The sequence below is a fragment of the Ambystoma mexicanum genome, chromosome 3p (assembly GCF_040938575.1).
Source record: "Ambystoma mexicanum isolate Mex_15411 chromosome 3p, UKY_AmexF1_1, whole genome shotgun sequence".
NCBI classification, from domain to species: domain Eukaryota; kingdom Metazoa; phylum Chordata; class Amphibia; order Caudata; family Ambystomatidae; genus Ambystoma; species Ambystoma mexicanum.
In genome coordinates, this window is record NC_090925.1 from 6349897 (window position 1) to 6368257 (window position 18361).

At 52.8% G+C, this 18361-nt stretch overlaps 1 protein-coding gene across 3 annotated transcripts in view; it reads right to left on the bottom strand.

The window, feature by feature from the left end:
- Positions 1 to 1424: 1424 nt before the first annotated feature.
- Positions 1425 to 18361, bottom strand: part of FAM131B (family with sequence similarity 131 member B) — a 446901-nt gene continuing 429964 nt past the window's right edge. For all 3 annotated transcript variants that reach the window (XM_069650307.1, XM_069650306.1, XM_069650308.1), the window contains exon 7: positions 1425 to 11345. In XM_069650307.1, the coding sequence (XP_069506408.1) occupies positions 10831 to 11345 (515 nt within the window). In that variant the 3' untranslated portion in view covers positions 1425 to 10830. The remainder of the gene's footprint in view (positions 11346 to 18361) is intronic.

An 18361-nucleotide genomic window follows, 5' to 3' on the forward strand; every position in this document is an offset into this window, starting at 1 on the left:
GCATAATACATGAGTTATTACATGGGCACTTCTGTCTAATCAAGCTTTCCCAGGTGCTTCTGATCCGCTCTGGAGCGTTGCGGCCCGGAGGGCACGTGGGCCTTCTTAGCTTCAAGTGGGACGTGAGCAGTGGGATCCATCCAACTTCTCCTCTGTCACCAAGCGAGTCTGTGTTCTTGTTACAGCCCATTCTCATCTGAGGAGTTACTGAGAGGGACTGAGGAATGTCAGAAGGGCCCACCATCAGGATGACGGAGCAAGGGAAGAAAGATAGAAGGCAGTAAGGCTGCAGGGACAGAGACACGGTCTGAGAGGGGAGAAAGGGTTAGAGGCATAGATGGAGGGAGGAAGGAAGGGAGGAGTGGGGGAAGGGATGGATCGAGGGAGGAAGGAAGGGACGGAGGGATGAAGGGAGGGGGAAGGAGAGAGGAAGGGGGAAGTAGGGAGAGGAAGGAAGGAAGGAAGGAAGGGAGGGAGGGAAGGAGGGAGGGAGGAAGGGAGGGAGGAAAAGAGGGAGTGAGGGAGGAAGGGAGGGAGGGAGGGAGGGAGGAAGGAAGGGAGGAAGGAAGGAAGGGAGGGAGGGAGGAAAAGAGGGTGTGAGGGAGGAAGGGAGGGAGGAATGGATGGCGCAGTGCAGAGGGAGGGAAGGATAGAGGAAGGAAGGAAGGAGTGGGGGAAGGGATGGATCGAGGGAGGAAGGAAGGGAGGGAGGGATGAAGGGAGGGGGAAGGAGAGAGGAAGGGGGAAGTAGGGAGAGGAAGGAAGGAAGGAAGGAAGGAAGGAAGGGAGGGAGGGAGGAAAAGAGGGAGTGAGGGAGGAAGGGAGGGAGGGAGGGAGGGAGGAAGGAAGGGAGGAAGGGAGGGAGGGAGGGAGGAAAAGAGGGAGTGAGGGAGGAAGGGAGGGAGGGAGGAAGGAAGGGAGGAAGGAAGGGAGGGAGGGAGGAAAAGAGGGAGTGAGGGAGGAAGGGAGGGAGGAATGGATGGCGCAGTGCAGAGGGAGGGAAGGATAGAGGAAGGAAGGAAGGAAGGAAGGAAGGAAGGAAGGAAGGAAGGAAGGAAGGAAGGAAGGAAGGAAGGAAGGAAGGAAGGAAGGAAGGAAGGAGGGAGGAAAAGAGGGAGTGAGGGAGTGAGGGAGGAAGGGAGGGAGGAAGAAAGGAAGGAAGGAAGGAAGGAAGGAAGGAAGGGAGGGAGGGAGGGAGGGAGGAAAAGAGGGAGTGAGGGAGGAAGGGAGGGAGGAAGAGAGGGAGCAAGGGAGGGAGGAAGGAAGGGAGGAAGAAAGGGTGGAAGAGAGGAAGGGAGGGAAGGAGGAATGATGAAGGGAGGAGAAAAGGGGAAGAAAGCAAGACAATAGGGAAGGTTTGCAAGAATAAAGGGGATGAGGCGAGATCAGTGGGGATGGAAGTGAGGAGACACGTGCGTCCATCGTGAGGTCACAAGGCCTTTATTTGTCCTGGGCTGCACATGCCTTCGTCACAGCTCAGGTCGTAACAATATAGATATAATGTTTCCGTATATATATATTTATATATATATATTATATATTTATAATGGTTTGCTTTTTAGTGTTTCTGGTATCACATATCAAAACATGCGGACACTAGCAAAAGACCGAGCGACAGGTTCCAAGCTGGAAGACCAAGGTGAAAAGGGCTGGGCCGCGAAGGGCCCGGCGGGAAGGACCGGGGACTGGGGGTGACCTACCTCTCAACTCCCCCGCCAAGCTCCCTACACACCCATAGCAATCCATGGGATTTCACCCGCCCAGGGGCCATGAAAGGTTGAGAGCTATGGGGCGAGGAAGCTCTGCTTGAGAAGGGCAGTCAGGTGAGCACTGCAAGCAATCATAGTGGCCATCTTGGGATGGAGACTCCTTCAGCCATTTTGACAGAATCCCCTTTATCCCTAAAAACATCCAGCAGAATTCTTGTAGAATGTGTTCCGTTTAAGGCAAAAGAGAAACTACAACTGCAGTGTGGCCATAGGGAAGTGAGTGTGGGTTTCGCCAGTCCAAGATGGCTGCCATATTTACATACTTCAATAACTAGGTGCCTTGGCCAGCACCCAGCGGGCAGTGAGGTGTATCCTCTGTGCATTGGCTCCCCTGTCGCTGGTGACACCCTGCGGTCAGTCAGGTATACCATGGGGGTATCTCTATTGAAACTCTCTCTTTGGTAACACAGAGCGGTCAGTGCGGTGCATCCTGGGGGTATCTCTATGGTGTCCCCATCCTTCGGAAGCTTTGCCCTCTGTGCCCCTCTATGTATCCCCTGTGTCTGGTGAGACTTGGCTGTCAGTGTGTTGTATTCAGGATGTATGTCCATGGATGCCCTATTGCTGGTGAGACCCGGTGGTCAGTGAGTCCTGTCCTGGGAGTGGGATAATTAATTCCTTACCTCTGGTGACTCCCTGTGGTCAGTGAGTTTTGCACTCTGTGTACTTCTAAGTATTCCCCATCTCTGGTGACATCCAGTGGTCAGTGCGTTGTGTCCTGGTGTATTGCCATGAATTCCCCATTTCTAATGACACCCGGAAGTCAGTGAGATATATTCGAGGTGTTTGCTGATGGATTCCCTATCTCTGTCCACACCCCGGGGTCAGTGGGGGTATCATCCCTGTATTCCTTTAGATTCCCTTTCTCTGGTGAAGCCATGTGGTTAGTGAGGTGTGTCCCCGGTCTAAGTCCACAGACTCCCTTTCTTTGGTAATACCTTGTGGTTAGTGAGGTTTGTTCCTGGGGTATGCACATGGATCCCCCTTTTCTGGTAACACCTTGTGGTTAGTGAGGTGTGTCCCCGGTCTGAGTACACAGACTCCATTTCTTTGGTAATACCTAGCGGTTAGTGAAGTGTGTTCCCACTGTATGCGCATTGGATTCCCCTGTCTTTGGGGACACTTTATAGTCAGTGAGGTGTGTCCCAGGGGTATTCACATGGATTCCCCCATCTCTGGGGACACATTGTGTCCACCCTTGTGTAGGTTCATGGATTCTCTCTCTGGTGACACCCTGTGGTCAGTAAGGTGAACCTCTGGTGTAAGCCCACAGACCTTTCTCGGGTGACATTCTGTGGTCACTGAGGTGTGTCCCTGATGTATATCCATGGATTCTCTATCTCTGGTGCCATCATGTAGTCAGTGAGGTGTGTCTCTGGTGTAGGTACACAGGTTCTCTATCTCTGGTGACACCATGTGGTCAGTGATGTGTGTCCCTGGTGTATACCCATAGATTCTCTATCTCTGGTGACACCATGTGGTCAGTGAGGTGTGTCTGTGGTGTAAACCCATGCGTTCTCCATCTCTGGTGATACCATGTGGTCAGTGAAGTGTGTCCCTGGTGTATACCCATGGAGTCTCTATCTCTGGTGACACCATGTGGTCAGTGAGGTGTGTCCCTGTGGTAGGTACATGGGTTCTCTATCTCTGGTGACACCTTGTGGTCAGTGAGGTGTGTCCCTGGTGTATACCCATGGATTCTCCATCTCTGGTGACACCATGCGGTCAGTGAGGCGTGCCCTTGGTGTAAGCCCATGGGTTCTCTATCTCCGGTGACATCATGCAGTCAGTGAGGCGTGTCCCTGGTGTAAGCCCATGGATTCTCCATCTCTGGTGACACCATGTGGTCGGTGAGGTGTGTCCCTGGTGTAAGGCCATGGGTTTTCTATCTCTGGTGACACCCTGTGGTCAGTGAAGTGTGTCCCTGGTTTATACTCATGCGTTCTCTATCTCTGATGACACCATGTGGTCAGTGAGGTGTGTCCCTGGTGTAAGCCCACTCGTTCTCCATCTCTGGTGACATCATGTAGTCAGTGATGTGTGTCCCTGGCGTATACCCATGGATTCTCCATCTCTGGTGACACCATGTGGTCAGTGAGGTGTGTCCTTGGTGTAAGCCCATGGGTTCTCGATCTCTGGTGACACCATGTGGTCAGTGAGTTGTGTCCCTGGTGTAAGCCCATGGGTTCTCCATCTCTGGTGACACCATGTGGTCAGTGGGGTGTGTCCCTGGTTTAAGTCCATGCTTTCTCTGTCTCTGGTGACACCCTGTGGTCAATGAAGTGTGTCCCTGCTTTATACCCATGCTTTCTCTATCTCTGGTGACACCATGCGGTCAGTGAGGTGTGTCCCTGGTGTTTACCCATGTATTCTCTGTCTCTGGTGACATCATGTGGTCAGTGAGGTGTTTCTCTGGTGTAAGCCCATGGGTTCCCTTTATTTGGTGAAACCCTTTGGTCAGTGAGGTGTGTCCCTGGTTTATACCCATGCGTCCTCTATCTCTGGTGACACCATGTGGTCAGTGAGGTGTGTCCCTGATGTAATCCCATGCATTCTCTATCTCTGGTGACACCATGTGGTCAGTGGGGTGTGTCCCTGGTGTAAGCCATGCGTTCTCTATCTCTGGTGACACCATGTGGTCAGTGAGGTGTGTACCTGGTGTATACCCATGCGTTCTCTGTCTCTGGTGACACCATGTGGTCAGTGAAGTGTGTCCCTGGTGTAAGCCCATGCGTTCTCTATCTCTGGTGACACAATGTGGTCAGTGAGGTGTGTCCCTGGTGTATACCCATGCGTTCTCTGTCTCTGGTGACACCATGTGGTCAGTGAGGTGTGTCCCTGGTGTAAACCCATGCATTCTCTATCTCTATGAGACCATGTGGTCAGTGAGGTGTGTCCCTGCAGTAAGCCCATGCGTTCTCTATCTCTGGTGACACAATGTGGTCAGTGAGGTGTGTCCCTAGTGTAAGCCCATGCGTTCTCTATTTCTATGAGACCATGTGGTCAGTGAGGTGTGTCCCTGGAGTAAGCCCATGCGTTCTCTGTCTCTGCTGACACCATGTGGTCAGTGAGGCGTGTCCCTGGTGTAAACCCATGCGTTCTCTATCTCTGGTGACACCATGTGGTCAGTGAGATGAGTCCCTGGTGTAAGCCCACAGATTATCTATCTCTAGTGACACCATGTGGCCAGCGGGGTGTGTCCTGGATGTATTTGTATGGTTTCCCTTTCTCTGGCGAAACACTGTATCAGTAAGACAAATCCCATGTGTGCTGGACCTCCCATTGGCTGCCTCCCATTGGCTGCCATCATACCAAATCCCCCATCTCTATGTACAAGAGTTTAAGCCCCCAAAAACCATAGGTCTTTCCCGCCGGCTCCTTCACTCCAGTCCATTTGCAAAGCAATTCCATACAATGAGAATACAAAATCTTGTCTTCCCTCACCCCCACCCCAAGTCCCACGTGCATTGCGCTACAGCCCTCGTGTCACCCACCCTTCACCCTCACCCATCAAAATAAAGCCAGAGTAAACTCTAGGCGTGTCGGAGAAGGTCCCTCACCCATGGCAAGATTGTCCAGAGAGGTTCAGCTTCTGCAGCGACTTCCTGGGTAAGGCCAACCATGCAGCGTGCATTCCCCAAGACAGCCAATCATCTGCTGGCACAGATCCACTGTGATGGTGGCCATCCCAACCAGTCTACCTTCTGAAGTCTCTGGTGGCCATTGGCTCATGCAATGAAAGAGGGGGTACATCTTGGTGAATGCTTTGATCCATATGATCGTGAGGTCGGTCTACGGGCGGCTCTCCGCCAGAAGTGCCTCCTCTCAGGGCGTGTCATGGACAACCTGGGTATCCTGGTCCAACTCGTGGTTCCTATTCCAAAAGAAGCAGCGAGACCTCTCATATCTTGTGATGTTTGTGCTTTGGGAGGGACGGGGCACTCTGACTGCTTCTCATAGGAAGGAGAAGAAATTGGAGCCAGCAGTGGGAGTGGGCATCTGTAGGATTTGCCCCTTCACCTCACCTCACATGCCATGGGTCAGAGAGGAGATCTGAGCACCTCCCTATTCTCTAGGATTTGCCCTCTGGCTCCTTCACCTCTCCTCCTACAGGAGGGACCGGAGAGTAGACCTCAGGATATCGCTCTATTCTGCAGGATTTCCCTTGGGTTCCTTTACCTCTCCTCCTAGAGGATGGACCGGAAAGTAGACCTCAGGATATCACTCTATTCTGCAGGATTTCCCTTGGGTTCCTTCACCTCTCCTCCTATAGGAGGGACCAGAGAGTAGACCTCAGGATATCACTCTATTCTGCAGGATTTCCCTTGGGTTCCTTCACCTCTCCTTCTATAGGAGGGACCGGAGAGTAGACCTCAGGATATCACTCTATTCTGTAGGATTTGCCCTCTGGCCCCTTCACCTCTCCTCCTACAGGAGGGACCGGAGAGTAGACCTCAGGATCTCACTCTATTCTGCAGGATTTCCCTTGGGTTCCTTCACCTCTCCTCCTACAGGAGGGACAGGAGAGTAGGTCTCGGGATCTCACTCTGTTCTGCCGGATTTCCCATCAGTTCCTTCACCTCTCCTCCTACAGGAGGGACCGGAGCGTAGACCTCAGGATCTCACTCTGTTCTGCAGGATTTCCCATCAGTTCCTTCACCTCCCCTCTGACATGAGGGACCAGAGGGTAGGTCTCGGGATCTCACTCTATTCTGTGGAATTTCCCTTGGGTTCCTTCATCTCTCCACTGACAGGAGGGACTAGAGAGTAGGTCTCAGGATCTCACTCTGTTCTGCAGGATTTCCCATCAGATCCTTCACCTCTCCTCTGACAGGAGGGACCAGAGAGTAGGTCTCAGGATCTCACTCTATTCTGCAGGATTTCCCATCGATTCCTTCACCTCTCTTCTGACAGGAGGGGCCAGAGAGTAGGTCTCGGGATCTCACTCTGTTCTGCAGGATTTCCCATCAGTTCCTTAACCTCTCCTCTGACAGGAGGGACCACAGAGTAGGTCTCGGGATCTCACTCTGTTCTGTAGGATTTCCCATCAGATCCTTCACCTCTCCTCTGACAGGAGGGACCAGAGAGTAGGTCTCAGGATCTCACTCTATTCTGCAGGATTTACCATTGATTCCTTCACCTTTCCTCTGACAGGAGGTACCAGAGAGTAGGTCTCAGGATCTCACTCTGTTCTGCAGGATTTCCGTTGGGTTCCTTCACCTCTCCTACTACAGGAGGGACCGGAGAGTAGGTCTCGGGGTCTCACTCTATTCTGCAGGATTTCTCATCAGTTTCTTCACTTCTCCTCTGACAGGAGGGACCGGAGGGTAGACCTCAGGATCTCACTCTGTTCTGCAGGATTTCCCTTCGGTTCCTTCACCTCTCCTCCTAAAGGAGGGACCAGAGAGTAGGTCTCAGGATCTCACTCTATTTTGCAGGATTTCCCATCAGTTCCTTCACCTCTTCTCCTACAGGAGGGACCAGAGAGTAGACCTCAGGATATCACTCTATTCTGCAAGATTTCCCTTGGGTTCCTTCACCTCTTCTCCTACAGGAGGGACCGGAGAGTAGACCTCAGGATATCACTCTATTCTGCCGGATTTCCCTTGTATTCCTTCACCTCTCCTCCAACGGGAGGGACCGGAGCGAAGGTCTCCGGATCTCACTCTATTCTGCAGGATTTCTCATCAGTTCCTTCACTTCTCCTCTGACAGGAGGAACCGGAGAGTAGACCTCAGGATCTCACTCTATTCTGCAGGATTTCCCTTGGATTCCTTCACCTCTCCTCCTACAGGAGGGACAGGAGAGTAGGTCTCAGGATCTCACTCTATTCTGCATGATTTCCCATCAGTTCCTTCACCTCTTCTCCTACAGGAGGGACCGGAGAGTAGACCTCAGGATGTCACTCTATTCTGCAGGATTTCCCTTGGTTTCCTTCACCTCTCCTCTGGCAGGTGTGACCGGAGAGTAGGTCTCAGGATCTCACTCTGTTCTGCAGGATTTCTCATCAGTTCCTTAACCTCTCCTCTGACAGGAGGGACTGGAGAGTAGGTCTCGGGATCTCACTCGATTCTGCAGGATTTCCCTTGGGTGCCTTCACCTCTCCTCTGACAGGAGGGACCGGAGAGTAGGTCTCAGGATCTCACTCTATTCTGTGGAATTTCCCATCAGCTGATCCTCTCTCCTCCGAAAGGTACAGAGAATAGATGTGAACATCTCTCCATTCCGTATAATTTTGCATGAGGCGCCTTCGCCTCTTTTCAATGAGGTTGAAACAGGTAGATGTATGGAGACAGGCCATGTGCTCCAGGCCTCATTAATCGTGGCAGTCACAAGCTCCCACTGGGGTTACCCTATAATTACATTTGCTGCTTAAATTAATGTTCTCTCTGTACTGAGCGGGACCCCCAGAAGTGATTAAATCTCACTGCCACGGGATATCATCTGTCTCCTTCATTGACGGGGGGCCCCTCGACAGGCCGGCATGTCTTTGCAGAGGCGAGACAGGGATGTGGCAGCGCCTCGGCTGTCGCACCTGTAGATACATTTCCAGAACATGCGTACTCCAGAGGTGGTCAAACATGTCATTATTGGGGTCCTCATATCTCTAGGAACCCTACTTTTACAGTGCTCAGATCCTGTTGCCTCCATTTTGGTTAGGGCTAATACTCAATGGATCGAGCCATATCACGTGCACGCAGAGGCTCAATGATAGTGTACCCCGGAGGTCGGAAAACCCATGTATGGCACTCTAAGACTGCTCTACTGGGCAATCAGGCACCATGGACGGAAGCCAAGCGTAGGCCGGGGAAGGCCCTGTGCCTGTTCAGCCTTCATACGCGAAGGCCCCGTGCCTATTCAGCCTTCATACGCAAAGGCCCCGTGCCTGTTCAGCCTTCATAGGCGAAGGCCCGGTGCCTATTCAGCTTTCATACGCTAAGGCCCCGTGCCTGTTTAGCCTTCATACGCAAAGGCCCTGTGCCTGTTCAGCCTTCATACGCGACACTCAGACCGAGCATGGTCTTCAGCTTTTCCCTCTGTTGGTAAGGGCCTCTGGGAACTCATGCTGCCGCCGGTCTCTCGTGAGCAGCCATGAGGCAAGGGCCAGGTCCAACACGTGCAAGCCCTGGCAGTCTTTACTGGGAGGCTCCTCAAGCAGCTCTTCCTGGGTCTGCAACCTTTAGCTCTCCAGATGCTTGCAGTACATTCTACAATCCGCCCTACTCAGCCGAGGCCGCCGGGAAGGATAATGGGACTTGTAGTCCAAACCCCCTCCAGATCTTTTGATGGCAGCCCCAGTCAGAGGCCCTCAAGTCTGGAAGAGGGGAGAACCTTACCAGGCCCTGTAAGAGAGACTCTTCTGTGTTTTTCCGGCTTCCTAGAAGTGGGGCGTGCCTCTCCCTCAGTAGTCAGGCATCTGTCCTACAGGTGAGCAGTACTCGCCTCCCAGAATTCTGGCAGTAGCGGGGACGAGTGTGTGGGTGTTTGGGGGAGAAAGATGTGGGGGTATATTGTGCTTTCCCCTTTACTCTTCAATAGGAACCAAGTACGCCCTGACGTCCATTACAGTGCAGACAAGGAGACGTTGCAGTAAAAGAGGCATGGCTTTCCCAGCCCTGGCAGTGTAGAAAAGTTGCTATATTGTGCCCTCTTGTGGTGAGAAGATTAACCGCAGCTATACGCACAGCCCCAGTGGGAGGGAAGTCACACTCGGCCCTCTGCTGGTGATATGTGGACCTGCAGTTATGCAGGAGGGAGCCCTGCTCTGTAGAACTGTGTAAGAGCGGTGTCATGCTCTGCCCTCTAATGACAAGCAGTGGAACTGCAGCTACACACTGTCTAACAGGTGCTGTGAAGATAAGCCAGGTGGGACCTGCAGCACTCTGCTCTCTTCTGGTGAGAATTGGAACTGCAGGTGAGCAGTGCAGCTCTCCAGTTTTCCCCACACACCTATCCTCCCTTGCGTCCTTGGTCTTGGCTCGGCTTTCTCTCTTTTCTTGGCTGACATGTTAGGCCTGACCCGGATGACACTGAAGCCAGAAGCCGCAGATGCTGAGCTCTCTCCTCCCCCACAGGCAATAACAAATGAAATGGCAGTGACTATGGCCAAAAGCTACTTTCCCATTCCCTGCTCTTCAATAATGCAAAATAAACCAAGTAAGGACAGTACGTAAACCATTAGCGGAAGAAAGAAAGGCCACCCTCCCATCGACAGGCCGGGCGTACACTTTGGCAACTTAGAAACGTCTTCCAAGCCCTGAAAAGAAGCTCTCACCCATGGTATGGCGCCCCACGCCCCAAGATCGTACATCCATTTCTGCAAGTAAACGACAGAAAAACACCCCACACGTAATCAGCTGAGGATGAAAAGGCAGATGGAGGCCGCCGCCCTGCTGGACAGCAGGAGCAGTGCCTTGTTGACTGGAGGGTAGTTGGCCCTGGTGGCCCCTTCCCCCTTCACCAATAGGAGCCACCAGTTGACCCCTTTTGTCATTTGTCATTTTAGTTGGCAAGTTTTGGGGTTCAGGCTTTGTTGCATGTGGAGCAAGAGGTATCCCCTGTCTGGAGAGCCTGTGCAAGCGTCTTCTCCCTCCAAGGCCATCAGAGAAGAAGCATCGCAAGGGGAAAAGGCAGGTGTGAAATGTTGGGCTGGAATGCCGCTGTCTGGAGAACTTGTGTTTGTGGGCCACTCCCTCTGACAGGCTCTATATGGGTGTCGGGTCTGTCCATCTGTCCAAGGGCCTCGCTCCATTGAACCACGAGAGGGTGGTCCTCCCCGTTCATCTTGAAGGACTGATCAATAACCAGCTTTCTTTCTTCAAGGGTGGTCGCTCAACATTTGATTCTCTCGGCGAGGTATGGACCCCCTGGGTCATGAAGAGATGGCCATCCGTCCGTCTGAGGACAGCTGTCGGTGGCACATCTCAGTGGCCATCTTGAAGTGGAATGGGTCCCGCGGCCCATAAGCAGGTGTGTCGGATGGGGCAATGGGATGGTGGAACGTCCCCCATTCTTGTTAGCATTACTCCCTTCCCAACCTGCCAACACCTGGGGAAGATGTTCAGTTGTGATTCTCTGGATCTTCCTCGTCGAACGACTGCACCCCTGAGGATGTGACATCAGAGACCTTACGGCTGAGAGCAGCCGGCTCGGGCTCCTCACGGGGCGAGAGGGACTCCATGTCTCGGCAGACCACGTCGTCTTCCTCGGGCGACGGCTTCTTGGAGATCAAGGGTGCTTGGTCTAGGTTGGGGTCGGCGTCCTCTGTTTCCTCTGGGGGGACTCCGGGAAAGATGCTGTTGGGGTCTGGGGCGGAGGATGGCGACGGCTGACTCTGCCATACCTCCCCTGCCCCGGCCGCTGCATTCTGCTGCAGGCTGCTGTGCACCAGGAAGTGTTGCTGTTGGAGGCTCTGTTGGTTCTCCTCATAGCTCTGGCCGGCACAGGAGCCGGCGGCGGGTGAGGCAATAAGGGACTGGTCGCTGGCTTCCCAAGCATCGGACGAGCCCAGGCAGTACATGCCCTGGGAGACATACGAGTGGGGCCAGCTTCCGGACTGCGTCTGCACAAGGTTATCTACAGTGAAGAGAGAAGAAGAAAGGAGGAGAGCATTAGAAACAATGGGAGAACAATGGCATCACACTGCACCCCACCCACAGCCACTTCCGGGCGTCAGCAAGGGCCACTAAGCTGTGACTGCGCAAGCAGGGAGAGCACTATCACATGATTTCAAAGAACACAGATTACGGAACTGTTAGCACTGACGATGACTCCATAACTACCCCGATTGCCCTGCACACCGAAGGCTGCACATATCACTCACATGGATCAATTGCAGGTGCTACAGGAAATCCAGGGGACTTCCAAACCCACTACCAGAAGCAAAGGGGATTCTGAAGGGGGTGATAGAGGGATACCAGGGCTCGCAGTTCGTATTCAAGAAGCCAAAAGAGGCGCAAATAAGTGGGCATTTAATGGTGCATCTGATGAGATGCGCACGTTTTTGGCGCATATGTCAGATGCCCACTTTTTTATGTGCAAATGCTGACACGAGCATCACTTTTTTCCAAACACATGTGCATCTCCTGAAATGGCCGAAAAAAGAGTGCATCATCCCTGAAGAGCACACGCAGAGTATTTTGGACGATTTGCTTAATGTTCATGACCTTTTTTTGTCTTGTGATATGATGTGGCATTTATAACCCGCCTGTACACAAGTGTTTCTAGGCGCGACAAGACAAGGAGGGAAACAAAGAAACAAAGGGAGGACAAAATAACAATCTTACTAGGCCTTGTGGCATTCAGATCGCGCAAGTGCGGGGAGAAGGGAAGACGAGAAGTGCTAGGAGGAAAGGGAAGGGGAAGTGCAGCCAGCGGGTGATTCATAAGTGTAGAGAGAAGGGACTGCAGGGTGCAGATACAGACCCTTAAGGGCGGGGGGAGCCTGAAGGCAGTGCCAGGGCAACTGGACATGCAGGAGCGTGGGCCCGAGTTCAGAGGGTGACCACTGCCCGGAGCAGTCAGGTGCATCAGCCGGGGAGAGGAAGAGAAAAGGAAGGTCTTGAGTTGCTTCCAGAACCGGAGGTGGTTCTGCTCAACTTTGAGAGAGGCAGGGAGGCTGTTCCAGAGGGAGGCCCCAGCTGAGGAGATAGATCTGCTCCCAACTCTCTGCTTGGAGAAGCGTCTGACCCGCAGAGAGTTAGAGGTGGATGAGCGGAGGGCTCGAGAAGGAAGATGTTTTGGAAGAGAAAGTTGGAGGTAGATCAGTCCCAGGCCCCAGAAAGCCTTGTGGATAATGCAGAGGTTTTTGAACTTGAGCCTTGCAGACACAGGGAGCCAGTGGAGATATTTCAGGGCTGGAGAGATACGATCCCTGGGCTTGAGGCAAAGGACAAGTCTCTCAGTCCTGTTCTGGATTCGTTGTAGAGGGCGAAGAGCAGAGGCAGGCAGATTTAGAAAGAGGCTGTTGCATTAGTCCAGCTTAGAGAGGACCAGAGCTCTAGAGACAGTGAGCTTCTGGGGGAAGTGAGAAAGGAAAGAATAGCTCTGAGGAGGTGCAACTGGTAGTTTGACTTCTTAGAGACATCAGAGATGTGAGGAGAGAAGGAGGAGGTGGAAGCGAAGATGACCCCAAGGTTCTTAGCCTCACAGGAAGGAGCAGGGAGAGGGCCCAGAGTGGACTGTCAGGGTGAGATAGGGGTAGAGGGCCCAGGGTGGACGGCCATATGGATATATGAGTCTGAAAATAAGACAATGTATATTTGTTAACTTCAGCTTTGTGGTGTGTTTTATTTGTGAATTGGATCACTTCCCCTGGAGTAAATATATACCATTTAAATGTCTCAGGTGGTGGCGGTGTTCCCATGTCATTCGGGGATGTCGTACAGTGATATCTATGATTGCATCAACGTAGAGAGTAGGTTTATGCATTTAATTCAGTGTGATTGCTAGACACCCCCATGGAAAGTGTTCCTGCCTCTGTAGAAGGGCCCTACGGCTGCAGGGTTATGAGGACATGGGTGCAATCAGTTGCAACACATGCACACAGTGCCGACGGCCTCATTAATGCTGCCCTGCTACATATGCCCTGGAGCATGTTGAAGACGTTGCCTCGGGCCTGTGACTGTGAGGATTATGACATCACCACCGGTCCCCTGGAAGGAGATACATTGGCTAGTGGTGGCAAGGCATGGGCTGCTACGGGTGGAGTAAGGGCCTCCTCACTGCCTCAGCATCTCCAGGATAATATGTGGTGGGATGTGCTGCCTCTGCATGACCTCTTCTTATGCACCATTTCTCTCCTCATTAGCTGGCGCAGCAGCAGAATGCCTTCTGGACCAGCCATTTTGGGATGTGTGCCTGTCTCTCTGCGCTGTGCTTTTAGACTGTGTTGTTGGTTGTGATTGGAGTGCACTGCGCGCTTCTTTGGTTAGATGGGTCACTTGCACTCTTTCCTGGACTCCACTTGCTCCACTTTTAAATGACAACAAACAAGAGGGTCCCATGCAACCAGACATGGGCTACAAGCAATCTGTTGAGAGGTTCATTTAATGCAAAAGCTGTGAATATACAAAGCAATTGTATAAAAACATGACAAAATGATGAGAAGAGTAAAGATTGTTCATACAAACTATACCTGAAAACCCTGGCCCTACACACATAACCCAAACTTCAGTCACACCTAAACAATCCTACATACATGGAAAGAAAAACAAAAAAACAAAATGAATATAAACGAACAGTGGCTATTCCTGTCTGGTCCCGGCTCGAGACCAAGCAGGTGAACCAAAGAACCTCTGAGCGTGTGGGGAATGAATGCACTGCTCGGGCACATCAGTTCATTATTAAGAAACATATGTTCCGAAAGATGGATCACTTAGTAAAGGACAACTCGAGTTTCGGCTGGAAGGTCAATACCTTTTCTTAAAACCTCTGCCTTCACCAGGGCCAAAGAACACTATTTCTTACATGCCAACACATGGCTATCAAATTCTGCATGTTTCTAGCACCTCTTACCTCTTACCTCAGACAAAGGGAGTTTGCAGGTGCTCTTTCTGATCCAGTTTTGCATGCATGTATCTTTAACTATATTCCTGTTGTCACACCACTCTAACAGCATGTGGCGAGGGGGAGGAATCACTTTCTTTCCCAGCTCGGGTGTCTGCGGATTAAATGCACAGTGTGCCATAGGTTGGTTGCGGTCAAACTGGCCGCCTCAGGTACCCCAACCATCCTACCCCCTATGTTTGATAGAAGTAATAGAAGTAATTCATGTGTGCTGCCAGAGCGGTCGCTGTATCCGCCATCTTGAAGTGGAAAAGTGATGCAGTGTGTTGAATAGGTATCTAGCTCCCCCGGGGAAGGACTTGCATAGATTGCTGGAAAAATTCAATGCAATGACAACAAGAGACAACAAGAGTGTATTTCAAGGATCATGGCCGGTGTAATAAATTGGGGTGTCCCTCTTGTCATGGAATGACATTAGGTACCCCATTGTCACTGAGTTCTGCCTCACTGCGTAGGCATATATGCTGTTCTATCAGGGAAGGGGAGCAGATCAATGTATCCCATCCCTAAGGTCACCTTTGCATTGTCAAAGGCAGCGGTTGCTTACATGTGCTTGCTCCTCCCCACCCCCCACTCACACCCTTTCCTGCGCGTTTACTTCGAAATCGTGGGTTTTGTCCCCTGAATCCAAAACCGCTCTGTTCGGTCACGGAGGGAGCAGTCTTTCTAAATCGATCTTTTTTCATTTCGGTACAGTACCAGCACAGGCTACGTGCTAAGGGCCCTCTATGCCCTTGGACGCATTTATGACCCAAGTAGCACGTGGGTGGCTTTGAGGAAGCGCGAGTAAAGGACCTGATGCGTGGAAGAAGGCCTGGTTTTAGTAACCTCAGGGGCGGTGATCTGGCTGCATAGGTGGGGAGCAGGCGGGATGCTGTCTGTGAGACATGCTTCATCTGCTTGGTGTGTGCAGGGAGTGTCCTACACACCACCCCAGGGCATTAGACACTCTCAGCCCTCATTCTATTGCTTCTCTTCCATGGACGGCGTGGGATTGGTCTACTTCCTATCCCTCATCAGAAGGGCCTGGGGGAAGCAAAGGATATTGGAAACGTAATGTCTTGCTATTCAGAGAAAAAGTGTTCTCCACTTGTCTGAGAGGGGGAGTTGTGAGGGGCGGGGGATTCATGTAGTCCTTGAGAGGAATGAGGGAACAGTGCCACTCAAATTCATTATATGGGACCATAAAGGCAACTCTGCGGGGGACAACTATTGCTTACCCTTCGATTAGGAAAAAAGATGGGAAGTTAAATGAGTGGGTGATGCCCCCGTAAACCCTTTCAGAGAGGGCTTTTGAGGATGCTGGAGCGGCGTGGCAGGGCAAATTGGAAATTTAGGTTTAGAAGGCACTTGATTTATGCAGCAAACACTTGGGTCCAGGGACAGGCAGACTGGGTCTTGTCTATTAAAAGTAAGAACATGGAATCTGGAGGATGGACTAAGTTAATTCTATGGAACATGGGCCCTGTGGCGTGAGCAACTGCTGGTATTGACTGGGAGTGTAAGGAGCTTGATGAGGAATCGTATAAGGTGGCGGATGTTGCGGGTCGGTCGGGGCCCCCATGCGGTCGCGTAAGCCCCTGCTCCCGACAGACACACACACGGCTTGCCGGTTCGGGCCTCCCGGTCACTCTGACGCGGCCGGGAACGCCCCGTTTATTTGTACAGCATGCGGCGGTGTGCAACGTCACACCGCCGCGTGCACGTCACATCACGGGGCAGCACCACACTCCTCCTTTTTCCAGGAGAACATAAGACTACGTTAAACACACTATAATCCACACAAACACAAACTGCTTCACTCAATAACACAACTTGCCCAAAACCCCTTTATTGCCAACCACCCGGATCCCCTTACTCAGGTTGGTTAACCAACAGTCCCAAAATATAATCAGTGAGGTAAGTGGGTTTCCCCTCGCCCAGCCCTCTGGGGGTACCTCCCGCTCACCTCCGGCACATGAAGTCTTTCAGCAGGCGTCTCCCTGACAGGGGATGCAGGGGTGCCTGAGGGACCTCCTCTGTCTTCCGGTATCTCCCCCACGTCTGGTTCCAGCGGCGATTCAGTTCTTGAGTCACCCAGTTTCTTGAAAAAGCTGACGTTGCGGGTGACAGCAGATCTTCCGTCGTATGCCGTTACCATGGACCCCTTTACGGCCACCACATCCAACGGCTCCGGCTCATAGGGGAGCGACAGCTTTCCATGGAGGTGTCGATTACGGATTAGGACTTCGTCCCCCGGTTCCAGCTGCTGGGGACGGAGCCCTCTTCGCAGGTTTTCCTGCTCAGTCCTCACCCGCCGGTCTGCCTCGTTGTGTTGATTGTCAATTACCCCCGGTTCCTTCTCTCCGAACTCGGGTAATAGTCCCCGGGGGCACCACCTGAACAGGGCCTCTGCTGGAGCAACCCCCGTGGATGCATGGGGGGTGTTGCGGTATACCCTAATAAACTGATACAGGGCTCGCTGTAGTGACTGTCCTTGTCCTGTGCAATTCTGAAAGTCTTGTTGAGCGTCCGCATCAGTCTCTCAGCATCTCCGTTGGCCCTGGCCACAACGGGGATACCTTCCGGTGCTGGACCCCGCAGCTCTCCATGAGTTCCGCAAAACGCTCACTTTGGAACGCCGATTCATTGTCCGAGCACAAGGTGTGGGGAAACCCATGAGCTGCGAACATTTTCTCCACAGCCACGACCACATGCTCGAAGGCCACCGACTCGACAAACTCCACCTCCGGATATCGTGAATATTCGTCCACGATTGCCAGAAAGTGGGTGCCCACAGACGTCGACCCGAAGTCCGCATGGACGACCTCCCACGGCCGTGTGCCCCGGGGCATTGCTTCAATTGCTGGCTCTCGCTGTAAAGGAGACGCCGCCTGACACCAGATGCAGGCCGCCACAAAGTCGTCGACCTTGCGCTCCAGTTCAGGAAACCAGACCTTCAGACGCAGCCTGGCCTTGGCGGTGCCCTGGTGCCCATGGTGAGCCAGAGCGATCACGTCTTGCACCTTTGCCTGGGGGACCACGATCCGGTCACCTCGCAGCAACAGGCCAGACGCCGAGAATGAGAGCTCCTCCTTAACTTTCCACAGCTGCTCGAGTGCTGCCTTGGCCTCCTGGGTCCGCCCCGCCAGGGATTCTAGGACCGACTTCCAGGAGCCGTGCTACATGGAGTGCTGGAGGATCTTGAAACACGCGCCTTCAGCACCTGCCGCTTTCAGCTCTGAGAGAGGCATTGCGTTAGGCGTGGCTGCCTCCACCACCATTCGGACGTGATCGTCAGCTTCCTCCTCGCAGGTGTCGTACTCCTCTCCCCCACGCACTCCCGGATGTCGTGAGAGATAATCTGCTGCGTTGTTGGCGCCTAGCCGGTAAACCAGTGTCACTCCGTATTCGAGAAGGGCGAGCATCCACCTCTCGATTCTGGCCGGTGGCTTGGAGGATGACCCTGCCAGAATGGGCAGCAGGGGCTTGTGGTCCGTCACCACCGTCACTGGACGCCCCAAGACGTAGAGGCGAAAATGTCTGCAGCCCCAGAGGACCGCCAGAGCCTCACACTCAATCTGCGTGTATCTTTGTTCAGTTTCGGAGAGCGCTTTGCTGGCGTAGGCCACTGGCCGGATGCTCCCGTCCCGGTCCACCTGAGTTAAGACGGCCCCTAGACCAAATAGACTGGCGTCCACAACGATTTCCAATGTTGGCACCGGATCGAAAAATGCCATGGTGTCCTCCGCTGTCAGGGCGCTTTTGATGTCTTCAAAGGCCACTTGCTCAAGCGGGCCCCAGTGCCAGGCTGACTCTTTTTTTGTCAGGGCCCTGAGCTGTTCTGATCTCGAGGCAAAGTTCTGGATGAAACGCCCACAGTATGTCACCATGCCAAGGAAACTCCTGATGTCCGACGCCGACTCTGGAGGCTGTGCTTTCTTAATGTCCTGGACCTTCCTCGGGTCTGGTGACACACCCCCTTCTTTAAAGACAAAACCGAAGAATTTGATGGAAGGGTGCATGAACTCACACTTGTCCCTGTG